The sequence below is a fragment of the Mercenaria mercenaria genome, chromosome 4 (genome assembly GCF_021730395.1).
Source record: "Mercenaria mercenaria strain notata chromosome 4, MADL_Memer_1, whole genome shotgun sequence".
NCBI classification, from domain to species: domain Eukaryota; kingdom Metazoa; phylum Mollusca; class Bivalvia; order Venerida; family Veneridae; genus Mercenaria; species Mercenaria mercenaria.
The window spans coordinates 73,029,073-73,051,388 of NC_069364.1; the positions used below are offsets into that span (position 1 = coordinate 73,029,073).

At 34.1% G+C, this 22,316-nt stretch overlaps 1 protein-coding gene across 2 annotated transcripts; it reads left to right on the top strand.

Annotated features, from left to right (window-relative positions):
- The first annotated feature begins 5,878 nt into the window (after nt 1-5,878).
- On the top strand, nt 5,879-21,279 carry LOC123552140 (small acidic protein-like). Of its 2 annotated transcripts, XR_008370689.1 has the most exons (5): nt 5,879-6,011; nt 15,162-15,248; nt 16,034-16,100; nt 16,747-18,863; nt 19,997-21,279. XR_008370689.1 is itself a non-coding variant. In XM_045341557.2 (4 exons), the coding sequence occupies exons 1-4, from the start codon at nt 5,934-5,936 to the stop codon at nt 17,043-17,045; spliced, it is 531 nt and encodes a 176-aa protein (XP_045197492.2). In that variant the 5' UTR covers nt 5,879-5,933; the 3' UTR covers nt 17,046-21,279. The 2 variants fall into 2 exon arrangements, 1 of the variants encoding a protein (XP_045197492.2); XM_045341557.2 differs by having other exon boundaries at nt 16,747-21,279.
- The last annotated feature ends 1,037 nt before the right edge of the window (nt 21,280-22,316 follow it).

A 22,316-nucleotide genomic window follows, 5' to 3' on the forward strand; every position in this document is an offset into this window, starting at 1 on the left:
TTTCTTCTTCTAATGTTAAAGCATTTCTGAAATTAAGTAAAATTGTAAAAATTGGTGTGGGGGTACTATATGAAACATATAATATCCCAGTAAATGTTATAGGGATTTCAGGTCTTATAGGTTACTATGTGTAGCAGTGTGTATATAATGTATATAATAGGTCTATGGTATCGACTGTCCGATTAGCTCAGTTGGTAGAGCATCTGACTTGCAAGCAGAAGGTCACAGGTTCGAGACCTGTATCGGGCTACACATTTTTCCGCTCCTATTATATTGGTGACGTGAGTGTGGTGACTAGCCCTGGAATCATAGAGCTAGGGTGAAGCAATGGCTGGGTTAGTCAAAAGAATCTGAGTTTGTCTTTGAAAAAAAGGAGGGAGGAATGTAGCAGTGTATATATAATGTATATAGTAGGTCTATGATATCGATTGTCCGATTAGCTCAGTTGGCAGAGCATCTGACTTGCAAGCAGAAGGTCGCAGGTTCGAGTCCTGTACCGGGCTGCACATTTTTCCGCTCCTATTACTATGTATACATGGATAAATTTTGTGTTTTTGTTGGATGGATATAAAAATTTTGTGGATTAAAGTGACTGTAAATGTTGTAGACAGATATTGTCGATGCCACCGAAAATTTCAAGTAAAAAAGAACAGAAACAAAATAAACAACAGAAAAATGCAAAGCGTAAGGCAAATTCGCCATTGTTATCAGACAATGAAACTTGTCAAACCGGTTCAGTAAATGGAGCGACGAAGAATGTAAACAAACGCACAAACATTGATCAACAAAACAGTACGTATTATGACTATAATGCAATTATGTCTCAGGGAATGACATCACCGATTATGAATTTTGGACAGCCTTTTGCTTATATTCCTCAAACTCCTCAAGGGCAGATGTGCCAGCAGGTGCCAAGTGTCCCACCAAGCATCCCACCCCCATGGGCCAATGAACTTATCCAAGATATGAAGTCATTGAAGCAGTCCCTACCCAAAATAGAAAACATTGAAAAAACAGTAAATAGAATAAGTGCAAAAGTGTCGGAAATTGAAGTTAAACTGAATACAATAGAGACCCAGGTTGATGCGGTAGAGCAGTCATGTTCATTTATAAATTCTGAAGCAGAGTTACAGAAAAATGAGCTGAAAGAAGCTAAAAAAGAAATTCACACCCTTCATAAAGCTTGTAGAAATTTAGAAACAAGTGTAAAGCAGCATGAAGCCGAGCGAGAAAAAATGGACGATAAACTGAATGATCTTGAGGCCCGATCAATGCGGGAAAATTTGATGTTTTACGGACTAAAGGAGGATAGCGAAGAAGACTGTTCTGAAAAAGTAAAAGTTTTCTGTCAGGATAATCTTGAAATTGATGCATCAAATATGACATTTGATCGTGCCCACAGAATTGGAAATAATACCGCAAAGAACCCACGGCCTATTGTGGTAAAATTCCATTATTATTTGGAGCGGGAAAAGGTCCGTAAAGCTGGATTCGATAAGCGTGAGCAGCTGAAAGAGCGAAAAGTAGGAGTCGGTATACAACAACCTAAACAGGTGCGAGATGCAAGAAAGGAGCTTTACTCAGTAAAAAAAGCCGAAGCAGAAAAAGGAAATGATACAAAATTTGTCGGGAAAAAAACTGTACATTAACGGTCAGTTATATGTTGGAAAGAATGCCACTACGCAAAATTATTAGGGAAGTCGAGGGAAGCAATTAAAATTTCTCTCCTGGAATGTAAATGGACTGAGCAGAAAATTATGTGATCCTGACTTTTTGGATATAGTGTATAATCATGACATATTTATTGCATCAGAAACATGGTTATCAAAGAAAACTAGTTTAAATGTAGAAATAAAAGGTTTTGATAGTGAACATTTATATGGAAATAAGTCACAGAACGTTAGGAAAGGCCGTTACAGCGGTGGTATTTCAGTATACTTTAAGCATTTTTTGAGAAACAAAATTAAGATTGTGGAAAAACTTGCATGTGGCGTTGTATGGATAAAAATACTTAAGTCACATTTCCATTTGACAGATGATATTTTTATTTGTAATGTATATATTCCGCCACAAAATTCAAAAGTATTAAATAGGCAGGAAATAGCTATTTTTGATATTATTGAGACAGGTATTGAAAAATATCAAAATAAAGGCAAGGTCTTTTTAAATGGCGATTTTAATAGCCGTACTTCGAATCAGGTTGATTATTTACATTTTGACAGGTATATTGATAGCGATCAGCTGTTAAACTTGACCCACATTTCACCGCGCGTAAGTAAAGATCACGTGACAGATTTCAACGGTACAAGGTTACTGAATTTATGTAAATCTACGAACATGATTATCGCTAACGGTAGATTAAAAAGAGATGCGAATATAGGAGATTTTACTTTTCACAGTAGAAACGGAAATAGTGTTGTTGATTATTTCATCTTAAATATAAAACGACATTGATATCATTTCTGACTTTGAAATCCTTCCGCTGAATGAATTTTCAGACCATACACCTGTAAAAGTAGTTCTTGATATTTCATCTACACAGTGTTTACCTACAGATAATGCGCACGAGGAAATGCGTATTGTCTGGGACGAGACTAAAGGTCAAGTATTTATTGATCGTCTAGCCGAGCAACAATACACGCTTCAATTGTTAAGTGAAAATATTGAAAATAACAGTATTGATAACTCCGTAGGGCAATTCACTACTTTAATACAGACACTGCATTTTCAGTGTTTGGCAGATTAAATAAACAGAATTCAAATAACGTAAGAAAGCATCTTAATTACGAGAAAAAGAAATGGTTTAATGCTAAATGTTATGAAGCGAGAAAAAAATTTTCCAGCGCACGAAACAAATTTTTGAAAAATAAAAATAATGCACAATTTCGACAGAATTACTTTGACTCAAGGAAAGTGTATAATAAAGTTAAATTCCGCGAAAAGAAAAAGTATAAAATTGATGAGGGAAAGAAAATCGCGGATATCGCTAAATCTAAACCTAAACAATTCTGGAAACATATAAAGAAACAATACAAAAAGCAGAATATACAGTCAGATAATTTAAATTTAGACGATCTTAGCAATCACTTTCAGACTTTGTTCGGGGGTCTAAATGCCAATTTACAAAATTTAGATATACACGACCAATATGATGAAGAATTAGACGTAAAAATTTCTCCGTTAGAATTAAAGGACGCTGTCTTTTCCCAAAACAATGGAAAAAGCCCTGGGCTCGATCAGTTAATTGCGGAATTATTTAAGTGTTCTTTTGATCTGATAAGCCCTTTTCTGCTTAAATTGTTTAACAAGATGTTTATGAATGCTGAATATCCAAAATCTTGGGGTGAAGGCATAATTGTTCCCGTTTTTAAAAGTGGAAATGCTGATGACCCAAAAAACTACAGAGGAATAACCCTTATTAATATCTTAGGAAAAATTTATTCTCAAATTTTGCTAAACCGCCTTACGAAATGGTCTGTCAAATACGACAAAATCAGTCCGAACCAATTTGGGTTTCAGAAAGGCAAGTCAACGGTGGATTGTATTTTCATATTACATTCGCTAATTTCAAAAGTATTAAGTGACCGCAAAAAACTTTACTGCATCTTCATTGATTTTGAAAAATGTTATGATAAAATAGATAGGACGCTTCTTTTAAGTAAGCTTCTGCATCAAAGCATCAGTTCTAGATTTGTTAGAACTCTTCGAGCTATGTATGAAACCGTAAAATTTTGTGTTAGACACAAGACAACGTCTGAGTTTTTCGAATCGGGGATCGGATTGAAACAAGGAGATCCTAGTTCGACTCTACTATTTTTATTTTTCGTAAATGATATGAAAGAAAACATAAATTCAAATTTAGATGGGATAATTAGTGTCAATGAAATCCAGTTTTTCCTTATTATGTTTGCAGACGATACTGCACTGTTTGCGACAGATCCAGAATCACTACAACTTATGTTAAATGACTTAGAAACTTATTGTAATCGATGGTCCTTGAAAATAAATTCAAATAAAACTAAAGTCATGATATTTGAATCGGGAAATAGGGGGACAACGTATGATTTTTACTTAAATAACGTTAAGCTCGATATTGTTACATCATTTAAGTATCTTGGGGTATATTTCTTTAAAAATAATAACTGGAATCGTACACAGAAACGCTTGGCACAACACGCATCTTTCTCATTACATAATCTTTTTATCGTATGTAATCAAGTGGAACTACCAGCATCCCAAAAATGTAAACTTTTTGATAGTCTAGTCAGTTCTATTATGAACTATAGTGCCGAGGTTTGGGGTTATCATGAAGGTAAAGATATTGAACTTATTCATACCAAATTCTGTAGAAAAGTTCTCGGGGTAAAATTATCGACTAACCGGGATTGTTTTATAACGGGGAGCTCGGTAGATACCCGATGTATGTACAAAGGCAATAATTATGATAAAATTTTGGCTTAAAATCTTAAACTTACCAGAAAATAGTACAGTTTTTAATGTGTACAGCATGTTAAGTACTGATGCGGATAATCAAATAATTATAATGGTTCAAATTGGGCATATCACATAAAACAATTGCTTGATGAAATAGGAATGTCAAATGTATGGTTAAGCCAGAAACAAATGAATGTCAGTTTTCAGGTTATTAAACAACGTATTCTTGACATCTATATGCAGAGGTGGTATGCAAGTATCAACAATTCTAGACGGCTTATATCGTATGCGTGTTTTAAACACGATTTTATTTTGAAAACTACTTGAATTTTATATCAGACAATCGTTTCAGAATTGCATTGAGTAGGTTCAGAACTTCTTCGCACAGTCTAAACATCGAAACTGGAAGATATAATAACATAGATAGAATAAACAGATTATGTAACAATTGTAACATGAACGTATTAGAAGATGAATATCATTTTTTGTTAGTTTGTCCCAAGTTCAGAAATTTAAGACAGAAATATTTTAAAAGATACTATTGTCATTGGCCAAATATGTTTAAATTTGAAAACCTTATGTCCGAACATAATAAAAGTACTGTAAATAATTTAGCAAAATTTATATACTTCGCAAATAATTCAAGAATTTAAAGGATGGATAGTATGATTTATACTTCTCTGACAAATTTCTTTTATATTTTATGGTGTTAATGCATCATTTCAAGTTCACAATTGTATATGTTTGTAAATTATTGGCTATATACACCTTTCAGGTGTTTAATGCTGAATAAAATGTTGTTGTTGTTGTTGTTGTTGTATACAGGGTAAAGACAAATGTGACAAACAAACCTCTTTCATTCAAACAAAACAAAACAAAAAACAAACAAACAAACAAAAAACGTTGACATAATTACCCACCAACTTTTTCCCATTGGAAAAAACGTATCTAAATATACAAAAAATCTACAGTTAAGATTTTAAAACTGTTTTGCTGATTAAATGGCACAAAAAATACTTCAAAATGGAAAGGAAAAAGTTGGGATCACCATGGATCTAAGAGATATATAGTAAGAAAAAAAATAAAATAGAGAAAAGTGGAAACTTCACAGGTCACTCAACACGACAAAAAACGAAAATGTTGCAGGCTCGGTTTGATTGAGCCAAAGAAGTATAAAATTATTTTTATAGCTCTTTGATTGAGTCTGTTCATGGACGGTAGGGGAAATGCATGCTAAAAGAAAATGCTTACAAATCTATATATGTAATACTACTATACAACTAGTGAATTTCCATTGACCAATGCAATGCAATGCAATACAGTGCAGTGCACTGCAGTGCAAGTTTTGTTTAAACTCAGTGCATCTATAAACAGAGAACATTAGTTATGTAAAGCTATTTACCTACATACAGACTTCAATGTGATGACAACGATAAAAATGAACATATGCGTAAAAAATTTAGATCTTACGCACGCGCACTTTGGTAGTAAGCCCCAACATGAGTACCTCAGACGAATCGAGAGAAAAGAAGAACAACGAAGCAAAATCGGAAAAAGAAGATGTGGTGCCAGCAAAGGTTATTGCACTTATACAATATACACTGAAGTGCGATTGCATTAAAACGTTGATTCCGCATTTAATGGAAATTGGCTCCAAAATTTATTCGTACTCAAAACATATCGTACTTATGAAATATATACAAATTTTATTTCTTTACAGTGGAACTAGTAACACGAAATATTAGACTGGCATAACTGAAAATTGTTTGGTAATTTCTAGCAGATAGTCTTACATTTATGAGTAGTAGTAGTAATTTGACGGTCGGATTGTTACTGGTACTGATAAACCCGAACAGAAAATGAGGTTTTTTACTTGTAACTTTTTTATTTCTGCAATTTGTAATCAATGGTTGGTATCAAAATAAAGCTTAACATTTGCGGAAAACTTTACATAATTCAAATTTATATTTAGTTAGCAAACTCACACGAAGTGAAACCCTGAAAGGGGTTTGTAAAATGGGGACTGTACCGTGTACGAATGTTGACATGATAAATTCGACCACAAAATTTTCTTGTAGTATTATATTGAAACTTTCCCCAAAAAGCTCCAACAGTCATTCCTGATCAAGTAATGAAAAGTGACCCAATGTCAGGCCTTCATGTGGCGACAGTGAGCATGAGCAAAAAACACCCTCTCTCCCAGAAATTTTGGATAAATATTTTTTATACAGATAAATGTAAGTCATTTATTTATACAGAATATTTACCAATTTTGTATTTATTTACACCAGTTAGTGTTGTAAGTGGAAACTATTAGATGGTGTGTTCAATTTTATAAATAACCGATTGCAATCGAATATTTCCAAGGTGGTCAACTTTGTCATCTGTCCAGGTTTATCATCAGTACCAGTATATATATTTGTGACATAGTCAAACTAATTTGACACAATCCTAGGAAATACTGAGATTTTTTTTCCAATGGGCAATATCCCCCACTCGCGTCAAACACTCGAAAGACCAAAATTGAAGCAATTTCCGATGAAATTTCCATCGCTACCGAAACTGTACATGCTATAGGTTTAAATGCCAATTATTTCACGAATTGGCCATAAATTCAAATAAAATTTACATGTATCAAAAGGGGATTCAATTCCTCATTGATTTGTGTAAAAATTATCAAATAATATCCAAAATTACAAATTTTCTGGTGATTTAAATCTATGTATGTACTGTACACGATTAATGTTTACCGTATATACATGCAAATATGCGCAAGCAATAAAACCAATAACTTTACATGACTGTGTACTGTGATTCATCCTCCATTATTTTGGTCCTTCAAAGTTTTGACATTTAGATTGCCAGTCACAAATATAAAACAATCTGAACGTCTAATTTTTTTGACTTATTTTTGACGGGGCAATCTAAACGTCAAAACTTTGAAGGACCAAAATAATGGAGGATAAATCACAGTACACAGTCATGTAAAGTTATTGGTTTTATTACTTGCGCATAATGCTGTGTAGACACGGTAAACGTTAATCATGTGTACAGTACATACATTCTTTTAAATGTCCATAAAATTCGTTATTTTGGAAATTATATTTCATCATTTTTACATAAATCAATGAGGAATTGAACCACTTTTGATACGTGTAAGTTACATTTGAATTTATCTCAGGTGGACGGATAGCTCAGTGGTTTGCACACTGGCCTTCCAATCCTGAGGTCGGGGGTTCGATCCCCGGCAGCTACTCGGGAATTTTCAGAAACGCTTTTCAGTGTTTCCCACCCAACTAGAGGTGTACTGGTCAGGAACCCAGGCAATACTTGCGTGTATCAGTGCTATACACTGGGCAGGTTAAAGAACCAGGCTGTCTATTTGCAACGAGCTAGGCTAAGTTAGCCGGACAAGTCTGTATCTGATTTCTAATCTCTCTGTCGTGGGGGCTTTGTCTCACTCTGTCCCTCTGGTCAGATCGCTCTGTGTCTGTACTAGTAGAGGATGAATTATGCGCCCTGCATATGTGGCTGCATTTGAACTATGTAAAGCGCCCTTGAACGTGAAATTGATCATGAAAAGGGCACTATATAAATCTGGTTTAATAATAATAATAATAATAATAATATTCACTACAAATTCAGCATTTAAGGTCCCTAATAGTAATGTTTAAAAAATGGCATTTGCTTGGTATTTTCTTACAGTTGACCATGCTTCGCACTTTGTTGCAAATTTTTAAAAACTTTTACCGTGCCGTTTTTTATAAATTTTGTGTTATTTGTGGTTTTTCTCAAGCTCAAGTAGAGACAGATTTCAAAGTGGCAGCCTTTATCCAAAACGTTTGCAGAGAATTCATTATACCATTGTTTTTTTATGAAAGAATCATCAAACTATTGGTAAACAATTATAAAACTAAGAAATAAAAGTGTCAGTATCATTTTTTCTAGGGTGCCTCAAGTAAACGGATTTAATGAGACAGATTTCTATCTCCAACATTGAAAAATTAATGTCGAATCCTGCGGGTCTGTTTTGAATTTTGCTCACTTCATTTAAAAGTAACTGTGGGGCAGAGGTAAAACCTACCTACATTTCTTCCACAATATGTAATCTAAGAATGAAGGCAAAATAAAGAACTTTTACCGCACGTAACTCAGTATTTTTAAAGATGTCTAACTCTACCCCTTCTATTTCAGAGGTAAATTCACTTTGAACAGCAAGAAATCGCTTATCAAATGAATATTTTCCACTTTTGTACAATAAATCAATAACAAGTCTTTAAAAAGAAAAAACTTACTAGAAAAAAAAGAAAAAAAAGGGAAAAAAATTTGGTCCCAGTGAGGCTTGAACCTACGCACCCCTGAAAATTGCAGTTAGAGTAGGTTTATGTAGAAATTGAGTACTCTTCAAAAAGGAGATACTCTATTATGGGCCTAATACAAAACCAAAATCGTCAGTTCATGACAATTTCATCGGAAATTTCCACCACTATTTTGGTCTTTCGAGTGTTTGACGCGAGTGGAGATATTGCCTATAAGAAAAATATTTCCTAGGATCGCATCAAATTTGTTGGACTACACATTCAGTATGTCTCCAGTCCTAGTGAGAGTTCATAAAAAAATTTAAAAACTATGTTACTGTGGCAACTTTATGACAACTATATCATTATAACTTTTCTCCGGCTACTACCATATACACCAGTATTTTATGCATTTTGAATGAAAATGTTCCAACGAAAGGTAAAAAATTCCGAGCTTCAAAATACCATAACTTTGGTTCTAATAAAGATATCTTTAAAATTTAAACAGATCTGTAAATGTCTTTCATAGCTCTTACCGTTTGTTCTATTATCTTTGATGTAGGGACACTTTAAAAAATGACCTACTGTTGCTACTTGTAACACAGTTCATAACAGTACAAGTAACTGAAGTATTTTGATTACTGGACCTCTAGATTCCGGAACTAGAGGTCCGGTTACCGGACCCGTGGCCACTTCCTTGCCGAAAGATAGATGTATATAAACTCTTAAACAAAACATAGATAAGTCTCATTTAGTCTAGTGACAGTGTGTTAGAGGCTGTCACAGTAATGCAGCAGTACAAATTCTGTCACATAATAGGGAAGAATTTGCCTCAGTAGTTCAGTAGTGCCCCCTTTGAGTGTGGGAGGTCTTTATCAGGAGGTAAAATAAGCACAGATAAGTATCTGTAACTAGATACCTGTTTTGTCGCACAAGGGTTGTATGTTGGTTATATCATATGCAACATTAATTAATTAAAAGCTTACCTTTACCTTTTTGGAGAGGTTGAATTTTGGCCCCAAGAAAAACTTCCAAAAAAACACTGGATTAAAGGAATTGCTTCTTTTAGTGTTCCCTTGGAAAATTGCCTTCTCAGTACCTTCCACTTAAAGGGATCCTTGCAGGCATTTTCAGTAAGAGTCAGTTAGGAAGAGTGTCTATGACATCATTGCCTTTGTCTGACGTCATGTTGAGAAATATTGCTTGTCATTCAAAAAGAATTTGGTCATTTTTGTCAGCCTACTGGAATTTAGTGGAAAAGTAGTAAAGGCCATTTATGGCCGAAATGCCAAATAAAAGAAAAAACTCGCAAAGAATTGATTTTTTGTGAAAGTATTTTACAGGATATATGTAACAACATATTAAAAGTATAGGAAAGTATCAAGATGCAAAATGTCTATTTTGGGGTAAAAATGTTAAAAAAATAAATGAAACTGTGGATTTCTGGAATCGACCCATAGCAACAGAATTATGCATCTTAAGAGATCCAAATTTGGCACAACATTAGATTACTATATTGTACAAAACGTAGATTAAGTAGAAATTTTGAAAAAAGCAAGATGGCGTCCTAAATCCAATATGGCCGCCATAAAAAAACGACATTTAAACAAGAATTATCATTGATTTTATGTCAAATTGTCTCATATCATTGCTTTTACATACAATAAGTTGATAATTGTTATATGCAGCTTAAGATGGAAAACATACTGCCAGAAGATTCAATACGGGGCAATAGTGAAGTATACAGACAAAATTTTTGAGTTATTCAGCAGTAGAAATTGTCGTTAAGCAGCGATAACTTCCTTATTTATTAACAAAACATATATGAGTACAAGTATTTGTTTTCTTAGTAGGATCATTTCCCATCTTTTTTTAGTAGGATCATTTCCTATCTGATAATCATGTTTTTCGGAAAAATTACATTGAAATTGTTTACAGTTCTGTTTTCACTAAATAGAAAAATGGCGCGAAATAGATGATAGTTGCATAATGGCGGATTCAAATAGTCCTCAGGTTTTGTTTCATTATTTTCTTTTCAATTCTTGCTGAAATCACATGACAGATCTATGCTTGATCTGTAGGTAGCCTTTTCACAATGAAATAATAACATTACAGAATTTGCCATGTATACTTAGATCATACATCACCTCTACAATCTGGAGTCTCGATCATTGTTAGCTAATTTTGTAGTTTAAGTGTTTGACTGAAAATATTTTCCCGCATCAAACATGACCCCAACTTTTTATATATCTTTATTCAGTACTGACAATATTCTTTAAGAAAATGTAAGTTACAGACATTTTACATTTTCAATTGGTCCTGGTGTGTGCTGCGGCCATTGCAAATACGTGCAATTTTATATAGAATAAAGAAGAACAGCTATTTAGTGTGTCGTGTGTGGTTAATTACAGTAATAACTTGATTTCATCATCACACATGATGTTATATACAATAGTAAAAGGGAACCAACTATTTATTAGAGCAAGTAATCATGTTCTTGTTGTAAAATAGGTTAGAATTTGGACCTATCAGAAACAAGTTATAGCTGCAATTAAAATACACCTCTGCTAGGTAAGGTTATAAGACAGATTACCGTGAAGTCATTTTCTATCATTCAACTTATAATTTATCCAAGTACCTTAAATGAGCTATTGCAGCTACACTAAAATGGCAGATAAATTACATAAAAGAAGATTTGAGACTAAAAAAAGAGTTGCAGTATTGTAACTAGGTGTCAAGCTTTAGCGCCAGCACATAGAAATTAAACCTTTACGGGATAGACGATAGCAAATACAGGCTGAGCATTGGAAAGTTGAGACAGAGACGTTTGGTTTGGTAATCTTCTGAGTCAGTAAGAGAGTTCCAGCTCACAGACGGGGTTCAACATTCATACCAATATGGTGGTTTAATGCTATATGTTATAGCATATAAACACTGAGCATCCAAGAGTCAGGGCAATCATACTGAGTTGCAACTTCAAGTAAGAGAACATCGGCTGAACATCTATGTGAAAACACATCTGTGGATGTCTCTGAATTATTTTTTGTACTTTTAGCATGTGTATATGTTGAGTTCTGCTCAACCCGGGGCTAGAGGGCGTGGACGGTAGCATGCATTTCCACTACCGTCCATGAACAGGCTCAATCAAACCGAGCCTGCAACATTTTCGTGTTTGTTGTATTGAGCAACCTGTGGAGTTTCCTTTTTTTTCTATTTTTGTATGTTGTCCATTCAAAGACATTGTCTGACGGGAACTTCAACAAAAAGACCTGTCAAATATAGCATCCCCAGCCTATAGAAGTTTGAGCTGATTATCATTAGTTGAAGGTTGTTAGTTTGAAACATTGAGTGATTTTTGCCTGATCCCTGAAATTATCTAGCTCATAACCAGGGATACAAATTAGCAGGGGACCCAGGAGAGTGCCTATGCCTTTAGTATCTTAAACATTGTAATGGGTCCAGTCACTAAGGTGACAATGTCTCAGACTAACTGACAAACTATGTAGAATGTCCTTTGTTAAAACACATGGCTATATAGATTTTGGGCTGGGCCCCTAAATTGTTTGAGAAAATTCCTATATACCTAATGTTAAATATTTATTTTTGACAGTCTGGGTCCCTAAATAAAAATAGCTAGTTTATATCCCTGATAACTGATAACTGCAATTATTTATGAAATATTGGAACACAAATCATTTAGGCGAGATAGTCAGAGAAAAAAATATATATGAGGTATATGGTTTCACTAGCTCTATGTGTTTTAACAAAGGAGATTCTACATAGTTTGTCAGTTAGTCTGAGACATTGTCACCTTAGTGACTGGACCCATTACAATGTTTAAGATACTAAAGGCATAGGCACTCTCCTGGGTCATATAACTCTAATTTGACATACATAGTATTGATATATATATGCTACGTGGAAGTATTGTTATGATATACGTGTCTTTGCTTTTGCAAAGCATATTTTTTGTAAAATGTTATCAATTTATGTTCTTGGTAAAGGTTATAACGCACTTCATAGCCGTTCTTCTTTATTCTTTACAAAGTTCATATATTTCCAATGACTGTGGCACACATCAGGACCTATTTTAGATTTTTATAACTCACATTGTTTTGCAGAATATTGTCAAATACTAGATATAAAGAAAAAGAAAAAAGCATGAGTCATGTTTAATGCAGAAAAAATATTTTCAGTCAAACACACATTTTTTAAACTGCAAATTTTTAAATCAGCTAAAGAATGAGACCCTTAAATTGTAGAGGGTGGTGTATGGTCTAGTATACATGACAAGTACTGTAGTGTTATCATTTCATTATGAAAATGCTACCACATGTCAAGCATAGATTTGTCATGTGATTTCAGCAAGAATTGAAAAGAAAATAAGGAAAATAGTTCTACAGAGCAAAAAATAAAATCGAGGACTATATGAATCCGCCATTATGCGACTACCATTTTTCGCGCCATTTGCCTATTTAGTGTCTTTATGCCTATAAGATAAACTTGTTTCTCTAACATTGTGCAAGTTTCATTTGAATCGACAAACAACCCAGATGAATGTAAAAAACACAAGGTGTAGTCTGATACCAACAGGGTCTAAGGTTTTATGGTAATTTCAGTAACGTATGACAACTCGTCAAATTTTGGCAAAAATAGCTGTCACAACATAATTTTCAATCAGTTTTCATAACTGTAGCCTACTTTTGCCCTGTTCTGTAATTTTCTACTTGGATCTGTATACAAATTACACATTTAAGCAGTAAGTGTTAAATATGTTGGTTGTACCTCTGACCACTAGAAATCAGTAATATTTAGGATACCAATGTGCAGTTTTTGAGAAACAATACTGTACAACCAAAACATTACAAATGTGATAGTTTTTTGTGTTGTATCAATATTTAACGCAAATTGCAATAATTTTATCATTTTCTATCAGTTCTAGTCAAAGAAAACCTTGCCCATGTGGCCAGATTTCATTTTTTACCAATATGCCCTTGTATGTTACAGCACACTAAATAGCTGTTCTTCTTTATTCTAGATAAATTGTCATATTTCCAATGGCTGCAGAAAAACATCTGGACCTACTTTAAGTGTCTGTAACTTACATTTTCTTGAAGAATATCCTCAGTCCTGAATAAAAATCAGAAGAAAACCGGGGATCATGTTTGATGCAAGAAAAATATTTTCAGTCAAACCATTTTAGAGCCATTTTCCTATTCAGTGTATGTATTCCTAAATGATCTTGTGGCGGCCATTTTGGAATCGGGAAGCCATCTTGAATTTGTTTAAGACTGAAGTTTGTGCGTTTTGAAATAAAATGTATATGTTCTATGATGCTGGTCAGCTTTCACACTATTTGAAGTTTTGAAATAAACGGTTTTCCTGTATAGGCATGAAGGGGGCAATTAGCCGGATATGCCTCCGTGGTCCACTCGAATGTAGTCCATATCAATATATAGTGCAATTTTCCCGCCTAGAAAATGCCATTTTCATGCCAGATATAAGCTTTATTGATGCTTGATTGTAAAAAGGAATGTCCGCAGATGATTTTAAGCTACGTTATATGCTTCAAAAGTTGATTGGAAGCTGCCTTGTAAAATGAAAGTGAAAGTAGGTATTTCCTGATGTCTACCTACGCAATATTAGCGTTTTCATCACGTGTCTCAGTCACGTGACCATGGTTTCACTGCATTATGGTCAACCCCATATTTTTTGGGTATATTTTGATTGCCTAAAGACAGACCTTCAAGACAAGGGTAGTCTCGCAGGAAGTGAAAGGCTAGAAATCTTGATAAAAATATGTTATAAGTTGTTAATTTTATATAGAAAATAGTAGCGGAGGCATTTAATACCTTCATACCTATAATGAAAATTTAATGGCGGCCATCTTGGATTTTGGCGGCCATCTTGGTTTTTTAAAATAATCTTGAGCTTAAATTTTTTGTGTTATAATTCTCTACTAACATGCAAATTTCGCTTTCTTAATGAAAACAATGAAATTATTATGGGTTGATTCCAGAAATTCATAGTTTCAATTATATTTTTTAACGTTTTACCCCAAAAAATGCATTTTGCACCATGATACTTTTCTATACTTTTAGTATGTTGTTACATACGTCTTTTAGAATGCTTACACCAAAAATCAATTCTTTGCGTGTTTTTTCCCCTATCTTCATAAAAGGCCTTTACTAAAGATTCTTACAGTATTTTTGAAGAGATAAATATTTTCAATTAATTTGATCAATCAAATGCATTTGCTCTTCACTGTGTAGGTGGCAGAAATAGAGATGTAATAACAACATGAAAATGTTGCATGGTTTAAAGATATATACTTGCTGATTGGTATTAAAAACAAAAACAAGTGTAAGAATGCATACATATGATATACTGTATAACTATTACATACACATCCAAAACTTGTTATTATAGGTACATTCAGCAAATAGCTGGGAGACTGCTGATCTTGGAGATGAAGACAGAAATAAGAAATTTTTACGTTTGATGGGTGCTGCCAAGGTAAATCTACATTTTTCATCACATCTGTCAGAATATTAATTAGTTAGGATCCTTCTTTTGTCAGCATAACATTTGGAAAAGTCATATAGGACCTCAAGTTATCACTGAGCCTTATTTCTGTTTGCAAAAAGCTTTGATGTATTGATTTGAATGTGGTCAATCTAAACTGAACATACACAATAATTATAGATAAATATCAAAAATCATACAAAGAAACTTGAAATATTAATTTACCAAGGAAATAGATTACAAAATCTCATTTACTGAGCTTAAAGTGTCTGTGAGTACTGTGAAAGACTTTTTGATTAGTTTGTAAGGCTACATTTAAAAAAGTCTTTGTTTGCTGTCTCTCGACACTACTTTTTAAAGTTGGGTACTAGTAGGTAGGTAGGCAATTCTTCTTTTTGTGTGGGGGGATTATACTTTTACCACTACATAGAATATTATGGTCGTTTCTTACAGAATATTTTCTTCTCTAAAAAAAAAGACAAACCTGTATCTGTTGTATAAAAGGATGAAATTAAATAATACAATTTAAACTTTCTTACTTATTATTTTGCTTACTTGAAATATATGCAGCACTTGTCATATCACAACTTAAAAAAAAATTGACCAGCATTTTTGGCCAGTAAAAACTTTTGAGGCGCAGCATTTTAAGGGGGTAGGTAGGGAGACAGCAAACGAACATATTTTTAATTTCGGCCTAATGCTGTTATTAACAAACCAGTAATTATAATACATGTAAATTGAAAGTTGCCATCAATCTTTATTTTCATATTTTATAGTCGGAACACCAGGGAAGGTTTATCATAGGTGAGAAAGACATGCCTGCTCACAAACACTCCAGAGATAGTAAGTACATGTATGAAAATTGAGGGCACTGGCACACTGTGTTCTGATTTATATTACAGCAGTTACATTATTTGATAACTGGAATGAAATTTAGGGAGTATTTTGCTCTTCACATTCTTGTCTAGTTGTGTTCTTGATTGTTAGTATGAAAAACCATTTGACGCATCGTTTTAGCTGATCAGAACTGAAGTTTCGAGGTGGTGGATGGTCCGGCATCCATCATCCATTGTCCACAATTTACATAAACATCTTTTCACTGAAACTACTGGTCAGAATTACACCAAATTTGGTCCATAGTGTGCTGGCAAGGTATTCAATCAAGTTTGTCCAGAGGCTCCACTTGACTGATTCTAGAAGCAGCCAGAGCTAAGGCAAGAAAACCTTTCACTGACATCTCATGAACCACGTGAAGAATCATCATCTAACTTTGTATGCAGCATCTATGTAAGCCTTTCTCAGGTTTGAACAATTATCTTCTGTAACTCTAAAAAAGCATGGAGGCATGAAAAAACAGGTGAAAAGCATGGATGATAATCTTACAAATAGCTTATTATGGCCTTATGTATGGGTAATAAATACCTAATGTTTTATGCTTTGTTCTCGATGCTTCCGAGGGATCTACTTTCCAGATTTTATTTACTTACAGAGAAACAGACAGAAGAAATAGAACAAGAGTTGGAAGATCAGTATAAACACACATTTGAACATAGAATTACAAAGTGGTCACATAAAGGTTTAGGATTTGATGATGAAAAGAAAGAAGTGACAACAGAATCCAGCCAATCAGGAGATAGCAAACAAGACTCTGAGAACAGTTCTGTGTCTGATTCAAAATCTGAGGACCAATCAGGGAAGAAGAGAGAAAGTTCTGAGCCAGCAAAAAATCCTGAAGTTCCTCCAAAGAAACCAAAAATGATGATGAATTTTGTGAAAGCCAGTGATTGAAATTTGTACAAAGTCTAAGACTTTTAAAAGAACATATAAAAACAGAACTGCAGAGTTGGTTAAGTCTGAGCATGATCACATTTATGCAAAAATATTTTGAATGAAGAATCTAAAGTGCGATACCTTAATATTTTCTAACTGGACATTATGTCAATATGATACCCCTACTAAATAAGGATATTTTTTTGGGAATTGTTTTCTTGAATATCTCTGAAACCTGTTCAGATATCATTTTGAAACTTAAGAAACTTTCAGGATCATAACATGTGTTCATATACCAGGTCCCATAACTCTGACTTTTCATTTTTTAGAATGATTACCCATTATGCACTTGGAAAATGCCCCAAAATGACTTTTCCTTCAATATTTCTGAAACCTATGCATGCATTGGATTTGAACTTCATGCATGTGAGTTCCATATCTACCTTTTATGGTGACAAAATTATTCCTCTTCTGGACTCTGAAAATGTGGCAAAACAGTTTCTTTTATTGAATATCTCTGAAACCAATGAAGTGATTACACTGGAACTTCACATAAACCTTCAGGCTGGTACCGCTTACATACAGTTCACATGACAAGTCCCATAAATCTGACTGCTATTTTTACTTTCGTTTTTAACAACATTATCTCCCTTTACTGAAGGAATTTGAATATAATTTGAAAGATTGATAGATTATATTGAGAGGAAGTGTAGAGCATAAAAAACACAATTCTTTTTTAAACAATTTAAAAATTATCTTTACCCTTTACATTCTGATGTCTTCAGCTTCACTGAACTTACTGTAATCTTGTGAGGACAGTGAAATCCACAAGAACCATAATTCGTATTGTCTGTTTTCACCACTGTATCCCTTTCGTTATAATTTTTTCACAGTTTAATCATTTTATGGCAGTTCTGCATATTTAAAAAGCCTTGAGTTGTTATGGCCAATTATCTGTAAAATGTAGTATGCAGTCTGGATCAGGCATACAGATATGTAAATAGATCTATAAATAAATAGCAGCAATTGTATTACTTGATAAAGGGGCAACATTTTTATCTTGCATAAGATTGATTATTATATAAGCTTGTATAAAAGCCTAAATTGAGTCATAAAATCAGCTTGAAATTAGCAGGTCTCTGAATTGAAGGCAATATCTCAAAAAGAAAGACAGAATGTCACTTTACAACCTAGAGAAGTTTCATTAAAATCTATACTTACATGAAAATATCATCAAAACTGTGATTTTTCCATAGACACCCATTAAGAAGATTTGATTGGGATCCATCTGAAAAAAAAATTAAACACATGAGTCACATGACCTTATTTTTGCATTGGCCAGAAGATAGTTTATGATCTTTATCTTTGTTTTGGAAAAATCATTGTTTAAATCAAATTCTCCATTGTAGAAAATTTTTGATTTGAACATGCAAAACTACTTTAGGACAGTACCTCAGTCCACTGATAAGAATTTAGAGTAAATTGATATATAGCTAGACTGCAAAGAGAGTTAGTGAAAGTATGAGAAGCATAACTCTGCTTTGTTTGATTTAAAAAAAAATAACCTTTTCCTTAATTTTTTACCTTTTTATTGAAGAGAATTGAATGAAAACTGTTTATACATGTAACACAGTGATAAATGTTAAAAAGAGCAAGTCTTAATAAGAATTAACTCCCTTGAAGGGTTTGTCCCAACAAGCCAGACTTGTGAGTCACGCTGGATCATTGTCTGGATATAGCCAAAATGTAGGAAGGGTGGAGATAAGATGAGACTGGATTTTAAGTAAAGACTTATGGCTGGTGTGCAAGTTCTTCCGCAATACATATGTGCTGTTAGTGTTATTTCTAGAGCTCAAAAAGGGCAGGGTGCTGCCAAAAAAGGGCAGGGTGCTGTTTTTAACAGGAAAGTTACCGTAGTTGCGTTTCTAGATGTTTATAGTTATGTATTCATTACATTTATGATTACTGTACACTTATCAAAGAATAAAGTGGTAAAAGGTATCTTCCCAAGACCAGTAACAGTGTTTACATAGGGCTTTTACATTACTTTATATTTCTGGTCAAAACATTCAAGTTTTTTTCCTAAAAAATGTCACATAGGATGTCAGCTTATTATATTATTAATATATTATATGCCATTTAAGTTTGAAACCAAGATTATGTTACAACATATCAAAAAGGTCTGTTTCATCTAGGTAACATTATAAACAAATACTAATCAAAATTCATGTTATATTGATTAGGTCTATTGTTAATATTTCATTAACAGAAAATTGCTAAAGAAGTCTGTAAAAAAACATATCCAAAATTTACTATCCGGATACTGGTACACTTTATGAATATCGTCTGAAAAGTGGTTTTTACTCAGTTTATTTGATCCATTAGGGTAAACCAGAGATAGTTCCTCAGATTTTGATGTTACTTATCATAAAAAAATACGCTTATAGTGAGCTTTTTTGAAGAATTATGGAAAAATTGCATAGGACATCGGGTGTAATTAGAATCGTGAACGGACATTCTAAACTTATTTTTGCTTTCGTAATTCATTAAAATTTGTGCATTTTCCAGTTGAAATTATGGTAGGATCAAACTACATTGTTGTATTCTTATTATATACTAAACAGTTGTCGAATTTGTTGCATGAAGAAATCTTACAGGGTACTTTTCACGTGCTCGGTAATCAGCTGGCCGCTTACGGGCAATACATTAATTGGCGCCATTTTGACAGTACACGGGATCAAAACTCTTTATCAATTAGTTTTAACACTTCACTGATTCTTGTTGCCTGTGTGCACTCGCCGTGACGTAATTTGCTGATTAAAAAATCGGCCAGGCATGTCAACAGGATAAATGGCGGAATTTAGCAGATCAAAGGTAGGAGGGCACATTTTAAGGGCAGCGTGGCGGCAGTTAGAAAGGGCAGGGCGGGGCTCCCCGCTGCGTCGCTCTAGAAATAACACTAGCTGTAGACAATGGCATTCTGCTGACTTTGTGTCACCAAGTTTTGTTGTATCTTTTACACAAGCTTTTACTTTCAGTTTCATGCTATACAATCTTGACATATTTTATTTATCTTGTGAACAACAATAATTGAAATATATATTCAACGGTAATGATGAGGACTATATTTAAGAATGTGTTCATATTGATGTAGAGATGATAAAGGGTTTCATTTCAGAAATGGTGTTGGGGCCTCTGTTGCCGAGTGCTTAAGGTGGCTGACGTCCAGGCACTGACACTGCACTGCTGTGGGTTTGGAACCTTGTTTGGGGTGTGGAATTGTTTCGTGTGAGGAAGTCATCTAGATGACTTGTGGAAGGTTGGTGGTTCTGCCAAGGTGCCTATGTGTGCCTGAAATAATGCACATAGGGGCACCTGGGGTCTTCCTCTACCATTCAAAGCTGGATTGTCAACATAGACTTATATATGACCTTTAATTGTGATGTTAAACCCAACAAAAACAAAAACAAAATAGGAGAAACAGTTTTTTTGTTTTTTTATTGTAAAAAAAATGTATAAAATCAGAATTGTTTTTCTTGTTTATCTTGACAAGTGTATTGATTTACTTAATATAATCTACTTGCAAGGTTAATATGATGCAATATATGATTTTGGTGCAGTTATGAAATTTATCTGTGGCATTATCTTGGGGTAAAATGTAGCCATATATTTTTAGAAATGTCCACTAAAGAACATTTTTGGTAAGGCGTAAAAAAAAAAATTGTTTGTTTCCGGTATCCCGACCTTCCCCTTAATTTTTGGCCCGACCCTAAATGTTTTTATGGCCTTGGAGAACATTTTTTTCAACTTTTTAACAAAAAGATGCAAAACTGCACTTTTTATGCTTTAAACATGGCCAGTGATGTTAGAAATCAACTTACTGATGCTCTAAAGGCATAACCCCCTTATTTGTAATCATTTTTTGACAAAAAAATAATTTCCGAAAAGTCTCCCTTAATAAAAAAAAATTCAAAAAAAAAATTTTCCGACCTACCTACCCTAATTTTTTTGAGCATGTTACCGGAAACAAAGAATTTTTTTTTTTAGGCCTAATATTTTAAGAGGGTAATTGCCCTTGGAATGTTTTAATTTAAAATCTTAGCACATAACAGTGTCATGTTTTAGAAAAGTCTTAAGAGCTAACATGTCATTGTACCGCATATTCAGTTAAAACTGAGAAATGAGTTTGTTGAACATTATTCATGTCTTGATGGATTATAATATTTCCTGAATTAAACATTTTAAATTAGAAGTGCTGTATTTGTTCATTTTCCATCATGCATTTAGTGACTATATTTCCTGTTACTTTCTAAGCATTTTACTGCAGAAACATATTAAAGATTCAAGTCTGTTACAGTTAGGTAGCAACTGGATATAGTAACCATGCCAGTATCGAGGAGAGTCAGATTTTAGAACATGATGGTGTCACACGGGATAAAGACCATGTCACTGTCGGGGTAATCATGCCAGTATTACAGGGGGTAACGACCATGTCACTGTCTTGGTAATCATGCCAGTATCACAGGGGGTAAAGACCATGTCACTGTCGGGGATAATCATGCCAGTATCACAGGGGGTAAAGACCATGTCACTGTCTGGGTAATCATGCCAGTATCACGGGGTGGGGGGGGGGGGGGGGGAGGGTAAAGACCAGGTCACTGGGTAATCATGCCAGTATCACAGGGGGTAAAGACCATGTCACTGTCGGGGTAATTATGCCAGTAACGTGGAGTAAAGACCATGTCACTGTCAGAGTAATCGGGCATGGAGTTGAGGGTTGCAAAGACCATGCCAGTGGCCTAGTGGATAAAGACCACGTCACTGTTACAAGAGCATTTGGGGCCAAGACCATGCCAGTGTCCTTTTTGGTAAATACCATTGTGAAAAAATTTTAAACCATGGGTAAAATAATTAGTAATCAAGGATGGTAAACGCACAATCCAATTCCCGCTGGGAATACGCTTAAAATGGGTTGCACGACATCCAGTGCTGGTGTTGCGCGTAAAAAAGACGAAATTGTGGTATGTGAAGTTATAATTTTGCTTGGTATGAGACAAGAGTAATTTTTCTCGAAAAAAAGCAAAATGCTATTCAACACAAATATAATGATACATCATATATGTAAAAAATCTGGTTTGTAATTTATGATTCGGCTCTTATTATCACAAAAACTCTGGCGACACGAAGCGTGAAAAAAGTATGAAATCAATAAAAATGGCAGGTTTCTGACCTCGTATGCCAAATTTGAGGAAATCTGATGCTTTTTATGAAAACTCAACTGTTCTAATG